Genomic DNA, 10,329 nt, shown 5'->3' with positions numbered 1-10,329 from the left:
ACAGGATAACCAGCTCATGCCAGCCACAGCTACAGCAAGCCAGCAAAATTTTTTTTTAATATTTTTTTTTAATTTTTATTTATTTACGATAGGAACACAGTGATAGAGAGAGGCAGAGACACAGGCAGAGGGAGAAGCAGGCTCCATGCACCGGGAGCCCGACGTGGGATTCGATCCCGGATCTCCAGGATCACGCCCTGGGCCAAAGGCAGGCGCCAAACCGCTGCGCCACCCAGGGATCCCAAGCCAGCAAAATTTATCAAGCACACGTCCTAGGGGATGACCATACAGAAAATCATTCATTCAAGCTTAGGAGAAGTAGCTGTTCCACCTAGTCCATAGAAACAAACACAGAAAGTCAAGTAAAATGGAGAGACAAAAGAATACATACCAAAAAAGGGACAAAACCTCCATAAAACCTACATGAAATAGAGATAAACAATATGCCTGGTGAAGAATTTGAATTAATGATTGGAATTATGCCCACCAGGCTGGAGAAAAGACAGGAATTCAGTGAGATATTCAATAAAGAGATAGGGAATATATTGGTAGTGTTTCTATACATTAATAATAAAGAAGAAGAAAATGAATTTAAGAAAACATTTTTTTTTACAATTGCACCAAAAGAAATAGAATACCTAGGAATAAACTTTATCAGGGAGGTGAAAGACTTGTATTCTTAAAACTATAAAACATTAATGAAAGGAACTGAAGACAGCACAACCAAATGAAAGATATTCAGTGCTTATGGATTGGAAGAATAATGTTAAAATGTCCATACACTACTTAAAGAAATCTACAGATTCTAAGTGATCCCTATTAAATACCAAGAGCAGTTTTCACAGAACTAGCTCAAGTAATACTAAAATTTGTATGGGAATACAAAAGACCTTAAATCACCAGAATAATTGTGGAGAAGTAGGACAAAGCTGAAGGTATCATAGTTCCAGGTTTCAAGATATACCACAAAACTGTAGTAATCAAAACAGTATGGTACTGGCACAAAAATAGAAAGATCAATATAACAGAATAGAGAGTCCATAAATAAACCCACACATATATGTTTAATTAATCTATGATAAAAGCCATAAGATCAAACAATATGGAAAAGATACTCTCTTCAACAAATGGTGCTGGGGAGACTGGAGTGCTACATGCAAAATAATGAAACTGGAACACATTGTAACACCATAGACCATAATCTCCAAATGGAATAAAGACCTAAATTTGGGACCTTAAACCATGAAAATCCTAGAAAAGAACACAAGTAGTGATTTAATTTGACATTAGCCATAGCAACATTTTTTTTCTTTTTTTAGGTGTGTCTCCTAAGGCAAGAGCAGCAAAAGCAAAAATAAAGCATAGAGACTACATCAAAATAAAAGTATTTTGTACTGTGGAGGAAACCATCAACAAAACAAAAAAGCAATCTACTGAGAGAAGATATTTGTGAATGATATATTCAGTAAAGAATTACTATCCAAAATATATCAAGAACATACACAACTCAAAAACAAACTACCTGATTAAAAGATGGGCAGAGGACCTGAATAGACATTTTTCTAAAGAATACCAATAGATGGCTAACAAAAACATGAAAAGATGCTCAATATTGATAATTATCATGGAAATGCAGATGAAAACTACATGAAACATCACATTACATCTGTCAGAATGGCAAAAAAGAAAAAGCAAAAAACAAATAACAAGTGTTGGTGAGGATATAAAGAAAAAGGAATCTTCTTGCACTATCGGTGGGAGTGTAAATGAGTACAACCACTGTAAAAAGCATTATGGAGTTTCCTCAAAAAATTATGAATACAAATACCATGCAATACAGTATTTCACTACTGTTTATGTACCCAACATGAGAACACTAATTCAAAAAGATCTATGTGCACCTATGTTTATTTCAGCATTATTTATAATAGCCAAGATATGGCAGCAACCTAAGTGTCCTTCAATAGGCAAACTGACACTGTAAAAAAGAATAAGATCTTGTGACTTGTAACATTGATGGACATAGATGGTATTGTGTTAAGTAAAGTAAAACTGAGAAAGATAGGTACCACATGATTTCACTCATATATGGACTCTAAAAAACAAAACAAATGAATAAACAAAAAGCAGAATCAAGCCTATAAATACAGAAAACAAAATGATGGCTACTAGAGGTAAAAGGGGCAGTGGGCAAAAGGAATGAGGGAAGGTGGAAGTACAGAATTCCGGTTATGAAATAAATAAGTCATGAAATAAAATGCACCATATAGGGAATGTAATCAATTATGTTGTAATAGTATTGCATTGTGATAGTTGGTAACCATGCTTGTGGTGAACATAACATAAAGAGAAATTGAAGCACTATATTGTGCTTACACCTGAAAGTAATGCAACATTGTGTGTCAATTGCATTCAAATTTAAAAAAAGTGTTTAAAAATAAATTATATTTTATCCTAAGGACAATAAGCAGCAACTGAAATGTTAAATACATATATAGATATTTAACACTTAACATATTTAAATGGTAACATAATATTTTTATAGTTAGCACGTACACATTACTACTATTTCCTGTTATGTTTGTGTCCCCCCCAAATTCATATGTTAAAATTCATGTGTTGAAAACATCCCAAAGATGATTATATTTGAGCTAAGGCTTTGGGAGGGGCTTAGGTCATAAGGGTAGACCTCTCATGAATGGGGTGAATGCCTTTATAAAAGATGCTCCCGGAAGAGCTAGTTTCTTTCATCATACAAGGTACAAGATGCTGGGTACGAACCAAGAGATGAGCCCTCATAATAATGTGATCAAGTTGGCATCTTGAGGTTGGACTTCCAGGCCCCAGAACTGTGGAAAATAAATTTGTTGTTTAAGCCCTTCAAAAAACAAAACAAAACAAAATGAAAAGAAACAAAGAAGTATTCTCTAACACTATATTGCTACAGCAGGAAATTACCACATAGAATTTTCCTATATTTACTGCATACTTTTCTCTAGTACACCAAATAAGAGTGCATCCTTATCTGTAACATGTTTATGAATTCACTGTATTTTGATGCTCATGCTTACTTCTTGCATAAATTTAGCTACTCTTTAAGATTGTCAATAAACTTACAAAAGAAAACATAAAGTTGATATTTTCACAAAAAGCTCAACATTAAAATTATGCCAGTGCTGTTATAGTCATCTTTTATAGAGCCTTTCTTTTCCATTATTCATGCTAATTGACAAGGAAAGTTAGAGAGAAGGAGAAAGATTGGTGATTCTGTATCTGCAGCAGTCCTAGGACAATAAAGTCTGGCTAGAAAAAACAAAGCAAGGGTTCTGAAGATTCATTAGCACTGTGTCTAGTCTCAGGTGTGTGATTGTCTGAAGCCTTTAAACGTAGGAGGAAGTAGAAGTAGAGAAGATATCTTTACTTTAGTGTCAATCATGACAAGTCCATTTGGAAACGCTGAAATAGCTAGAGAATTGAGTCCTAACAGCCAGTGATGGCTCTCATAAAATTCCTAGGAAGAATAATGTCTCTATAAAAGGTAAAACTATGAGTTAGCTGGGGGAACATAAATGGATCTACCACTGCAGACAAGGGACTGGTAACTTGAGCTTTTCAGGGACATTGGACATCATGGATTGGGCTCTTGTTTCTTCTGTAGCTCCAGTTCTTCAGCTTTTTGCACAGCTGCATCAACCAGCAGCTGGAAACTACTGAAGTCCTTGTACTCCTCTGTTAACACAGGTTTGGAAGATGTCATAAGCAAGGATTCACTAGTGGAAAACGTGACCATTTTATTTGGCTGGGCCTTTGGGGTCAGCTTCTGGCCTGGAGACAACTCTGAATATATCAGCTTCTCCTCTGTCTTCTGGCCCACTGGAAGGAGGCTCAAGGGCAGGCACTGCATCTTGTCTGGACCTCTAGGCTCTGACCTGGACTGTGGAGATAAATCTGTGCTCTGCTCATGGGTCACATCAGCAGCCTTGCCTTTTTGGTGGTATATGATGGTCTGGTTGGGGTCATTTCCATCCTGTTGAAGCATTTCTGGAAGAACACGTCTGCGGGCATTGATAAACCAGTTAGAGATCTGCAGGAAAGACAAATTAGTCTGCTCAGACAGCATTCGCTTCTCTGCTTCTGAAGGGTAGGCCTTAAACCGGTGTTCATACAGCCAGTCTCGGAGGATCTTCACTGACTCAGTTGGCAAGTACCCTTTTCTCTTCCTCTTGCCCTCTAGTGAAGCAAGAACTTTATCTGCACCAGTGTCCCTATTCAATGTGACTGAGGTGCCTTCAGTCAGGCTTTGGTTATCCGCTGGGGTTTCTTCAGCGGCTTCCATACTCATGAGGCTGGTCTTCACTATTTTGGGAATTAGGAATGGCTGAGTTAGGACTAACGTGGATCTGGAAGAACCAGTGAGGAAGACATGGGCCGTTCTCTAAGGGGAAGTCTCACCTTCTGCTTCCCAAGCAGATAAACAGTGCTAGTAACTGCTTTGAGCTAGTGGGCTTTGTGATGTCATATCCTTTCTTCCCTGTATGCTGCCCCTCCCCCCCATTTCCTAGCTCTTCTTTTACCTGTTCTTTTTTCATAGATTCAAATGCATTTATTCTTATATCATCAATTTAAAGCTCTCCCAGATTTTTCTCTGCTGTTATCACTAGTTTCTGCTAATTAATGAGTTCTAATTCTATTGGTTAAATCTAGCTTATACATAGATACATAGATTCCTCATTTTATTCCTTTTTGACTTTACTTTATTGTTCTTCCTTCTTTTTCCTTATACTTGCATATTGGCTCATATACATATATCAAAAGTAACTTATCTATTAAAAATTAACCACAATAGGTTTATGTATACAATGGAATATTACTCAGCCATTAGAAATGACAAATACCCACCATTTGCTTCAACGTGGATGGAACTGGAGGGTAATATGCTGAGTGAAGTAAGTCAATCGGAGAAGGACAAACAGTGTATGTTCTCATTCATTTGGGGAATATAAATAATAGTGAAAGGGAATATAAAGGAAGGGAGAAGAAATGTGTGGGAAATATCAGGAAGGGAGACAGAACATAAAGACTCCTAACTCTGGGAAACGAACTAGGGGTGGTGGAAGGGGAGGAGGGCGGGGGGTGGGGGTGAATGGGTGACGGGCACTGAGGGGGACACTTGACGGGATGAGCACTGGGTGTTTTTCTGTATGTTGGTAAATTGAACACCAATAAAAATTAATTTATTTTAAAAAATAAATAAAAAAAAATTAACCACAATAAAAGGAGAGTTTAAGTGGTATATTCTGACCCCTTCCTTCCATATTTAAAGCTGATTTAAGAGTAATTTTTACCTAGATAGGTATATTTGACACCCTGTCCCTTCAATTTTTCTTTATGGCCTTGAAATGTTCAGCTTTGATATGACTTCACTATGCCATCAGGATCTTTATGTCTATACTTTGGGCTATGACATCCAGTTTGATAATTCTCTTTGAAGCTTCAGTCAGAAGTTCTTAAAAACATGGAGCAAGATAGGACTCAAGAAATAATGGTGATTACAGATTTAGATTATTTAAATCTCTATTGATAGTTTAAATATATAGAAATTCCCTCTGAATCAGATGAAAATAATTTATAAATCATACATTTTAATTTCAGAAAGCTGAAGACAAGTGCTGGTTCTTTCAGAACACTATGATTCACTTAGAAGACAATCATAATCTGTGGCTTTTTAAGGATACTCTGTGGTATTACTGATTACTAATTTCAGAGGTTTCTCAAAAGAAAACTCCAGGTCATCATCTTAAGAATTACATATAATCTACATACAGTTTCTATTTGGTAAGGACAATATCATTTCACCCTTAAGAGTTCTTATTTGGGGATCCCTGGGTGGCGCAGCGGTTTCGCGCCTGCCTTTGGCCCAGGGCGGGATCCTGGAGACCCGGGATCGAATCCCACATCAGGCTCCCGGTGCATGGAGCCTGCTTCTCCCTCCGCCTGTGTCTCTGCCTCTCTCTCTCTCTCTGTGACTATCATAAATAAAAAAAAAAAAAAAAAAAAAAAAAAGAGTTCTTATTTGGTGTCACTGGGCTGGGCATCAGAATATTATCTACTAATCCTTTGGCTGTTGGTAATCTTACCAGTGCTGACTTTCATTGTTTAAAACTTATTAAAAGGGGAACCAATTGAAACACACAATCAAATCTAATAGTCATTTTAGCAAAGCTCCCAACAAACAGAGAATGCATATGTTGGCTAAATTGGAGGTCTTTATTGGAATACTCTGTGGGTGCTACTATTTCCATTGGTCTTTTGGGTTAATAGAATGTTTTCTATTCAGAATGAAAACTAATTTCCTATAGTTATTTCCTACCAATACATGCCCGGCCCATGCTCTCTGAAACTACTCTTGTCTGCCATTATGATTTCTAGTAACATATCCTCCATCACTTGTTGCTTGTATAATATCTTTGTATTTCTGTGATTCAGGTGTCTGCTGAAGGATTGACAGAATTGCACATATTTAAATCACTGATTTATTCTAAACGACAAGATCTACATTCTTGATTTTTAATGACTCCTTTATTAATCTCCTTGAAAAGAAATATCATGGTGGGTCAAAATTATCCCCTAGCAATTGGGAGATTTTTTTCCTTTAAAACTAGCTATAGGTATATAGAAAAATCTGGAAAGTAAGGTGATAAAAATTAGTAAGAAACCCTTTAATAACAATCTAAAAAAACATGATTTTGTTTCATGATGTAACCATAGAAACACTGTATAGAATCTGGTTGCCTTTCTTTAAGTTTTTGAGGCTGCAAAATATGAATTAAAAAGATATTTAAGACAGTGAGGTATTCTTTTCATCCAATTCTTTAAAATTTCTAAGGAGCTCAAATTATTTAAATGATTTATATGAGATTTTTTTCTTCCTTCATTGGTTCCTCCAATATAAAATATCATGGGATCTTATTGAAAATAATGTTGTATATCTATAAGCAATGATTTATTTGCATATAACTCTGAAAAAATGTCTTCTCATGATTGTATAATAAGTGAACATGGTATTATGCTGTAATATGCAGCTTAATTTTCAAATTATGTAAAGCACGGCAAGACTGAAGTCTTTTATACCTTGCTGCTTATCATTTCTGGTAATCTACTTATAATTCAATATCAGTTTGAGTGTTCTACTTTCCAAATTGCGTTAGTCTATCTGTAGAGTTAAAAAAAGAATAGCTTAAATTTTTACTTCCAAGAAATGAAATAATGCAAAGAAAAATTGAGAAAAGCAACAAAAAGCCAAAAACTAAACCTAAAACAAACAAACAAACAAAAAAAACAATTCCTCAAACAAAACACAGTGATATAAAAGAAGCAAAAATTGATGCTGTGGTAATGGGACTTTGCCAAGTCTGAAAACAGAGTATGTTTAGTGCATAGACTTTATCATACTGTAAAGTATCTGGATAATTTCTGCCAGATACTTTACACTTTGAAATGGATTGAAGGAATATTCAGGAAGCCATCAATAAACTCCCCAAGGCAGAGTTCCCCAGGGCAGCTCTGGTGGCTTAGTGGTTTAGCTCCACCTTCAGCCCAGGGTGTGATCCTGGAGACCCTGGATGGAGTCCCACATCAGGCTACCTGCATGGAGCCTGCTTCTACCTCTGCTTGTGTCTCTGCATCTCTCTCTCTCTCTCTCTCTCTCTCGAATAATAACAAGAATCTTAAAAAAAACCTCCCCAAATTGAAGGAGTGTTGACAAGTTAGGAAGAGAAAATGTAGAACATTCTGGTAAATTCAACTAACGCTTTCTTAGCCTAACTCAGATTTGTAAGGAGATAAAATCACCAATACCCCAATTCATACTTAGTAGTAAAAATTATTCTTTTTATTTCATGAGCAAGGAAAAAGTATTTTCACGACTGTATCATTGTTTAGACATTGAAGCCAATGGAATTAATAAAAAATTTGTAATATATGTAAGAAAAGGAAATAAAATAGAATGATTAGTTGATGGTATGATGAGCCATTTAGGAAATATTTAAAAATCGATTGAGAAACTATTACAAATAATAAGAGTTAGGTGATGTAGCCAGTTATAAAAAAACACACGATAAACTTTAACATACACCAATAATTATCATTTAGAAAATATATTGGGGAAATTATTACTTCATAATCATAACAAGAATAAAGATATAAAATGTCTAGGAATAAAATTAGAAAGTATTATTCAGGGATCATACTGAAACAAAATTTAAATTCTATTTAAGAACATAAAATGAGATATTAATAAATTGCAAAATCATTTATTTCTTGGGTAGGAAATCTCAATATTGTAATTATGTCAATTTTCTTTAAATATTTCTTTGTGTCTTTTTTCAATCAAAATACAAGTACTGTCAACCTCCTTTAACCACTTACCTTACAATACTTGTGGAAAAATAATTTTAAAATTAATATGGTGGGATAAATGTGTGATATATTGTGGCATTTTTGGGGAAATAATGAAATAATGTGGAAACATTTCTCCAACTAGACAGTATACTATATTTTAAAATAGAAAGTAATTAAAACAGTGTGATATACAGGCATAAACAGATCAATGAAACAAACAGAATATGGCAATAGGCTCAAGGACTTAATGGTACTGTGTATATAATTGGTATGGCTTTTCATATTATTGATGAGGATACCTATTCATACTGAAAATAATGGGTGTTGCCAAAAATGTCCCACAAACTTTGGATACTTTCTGCCAGATACTTTAGTTTTAAATAAATTGGAGAACCACAGAGGAAGCCATCTTTAAAGTCATTATATTGATAGAGTGGTATGGGTAGAAAGTATGAAGAATCCTGGCAAATTAATTTAATACCCTTTAATTATGAGGAATTAAGGTGAGAGTGAGCAGATCGTAGAAGAAAGGAAAAGTTGGGATAAGCGACTGGCCTGTGAAAAAAGGAATAGTTTTGCTTTATCAGTAAGTATGAAGTTGGGTATTAAGAATTTTATCTATTGTACATGTGCATACACACACACACATTTTCATGCACAATTGAGATAAAGGCATCACAAGTGTAAAGATTGTTGAATGTGAGTATATAAATATTAATTAGAAACTTTTGTATGAAAGATCCCAACCTGTAGCCAAACAAAAACTTTAAAAAGCATACATTTTTAAAAATGACAAGTGGTAAAATATATATATTGACAATGTATATGGCAGGCAAGTTTTTAGTCTATTTATCATTTTCATGTCCCCTACAAATCAATACAGAGTAGGTCACTCAAATAGGAAAAGTGAACAAAAAATATGGGCAATTTTACAAAGAATAAATACAAATGGACAATAAATAAATTAAAATTTGATTAGCTTTCATAGTAATCAAAAGAAGCATATAAAATATTTGGTATGGGTTTCTCCTATCAAATTACCAAAGATCAAGTAGATTCTAAAGAACATATTTTTGAGAGCTAAATGTTGTAATAAGTATATTGATATACTTCTGGTAGTAGTACAAAAGGGCAGCCTTTTTAGAGCTGTTTTATTTTTAAGATTTTATTTGTTCATTCATGAGAGACACACTGAGAGACAGAGACACAGGCAGAGAGAGAAGCTTGTTCCCTCTGGGCAACCACTCAGTGCCCAACCACTGAGCCACCCAGGCGTCCCTGTTTAACCCAGGTTAATTCAAGAAATTGAACACAAGGAAAATAATTGATAATATTATAGAGATTAAATATACAAAACCGTTTTTAAAGAATTAAATATACTTGTAAAAAATTAAAAACAGAATTCCAGCATAATGGGATTGGTTAAATAAAGAGATACTTCTTTACAATTGATGAGAAGCTAGCAATTAATTTTGATGGCATAGACATACATCAAGGTGGGTGAGTGTGGAATATGAAAAGAACAATTAAAAATGGCATGAAAATTATCATAGTTTAGGAAAAAGGAAAGATAAAGAAAACAAAGTACATATATACATATAAACATGCAGTGTGCTTGTGTCTGTGTCTGTGTGTTCTTGTTGATACAAAAAAAAAAATACAAAATTAAATCCTCAGAAATTTCACCAAAGGAGACATAGACATGGCCAACAAGCACATGAGAAAATGCTCTGCATCACTTGCCATCAGGGAAATACAAATCGAAACCACAATGAGATACCACCTCACACCAGTGAGAATGGTGAAAATTAACAAGAAGGAAACAAATGTTGGAGAGGATGTGGAGAAAGGGGAACCCTCTTGCATTGTTTCTGGGAATGTGAACTGGGACAGCCGCTCTGGAAAACTGTGTGAAAGTTCCTCAAAGAG

At 34.9% G+C, this 10,329-nt stretch overlaps 1 protein-coding gene across 1 annotated transcript; it reads right to left on the bottom strand.

The window, feature by feature from the left end:
* Positions 1–3,628: 3,628 nt before the first annotated feature.
* TGIF2LX (TGFB induced factor homeobox 2 like X-linked) lies at positions 3,629–4,336 on the bottom strand. Its single transcript, XM_026016782.1, has one exon. The coding sequence runs from the start codon at positions 4,334–4,336 to the stop codon at positions 3,629–3,631; it is 708 nt and encodes a 235-aa protein (XP_025872567.1).
* Positions 4,337–10,329: the final 5,993 nt, after the last annotated feature.

This window comes from Vulpes vulpes, chromosome X, assembly GCF_048418805.1.
Source record: "Vulpes vulpes isolate BD-2025 chromosome X, VulVul3, whole genome shotgun sequence".
Lineage (NCBI taxonomy): Eukaryota > Metazoa > Chordata > Mammalia > Carnivora > Canidae > Vulpes > Vulpes vulpes.
Note: the sequence above shows the minus strand (reverse complement) of the source record. Positions and strands in the feature narration are given on the sequence as shown.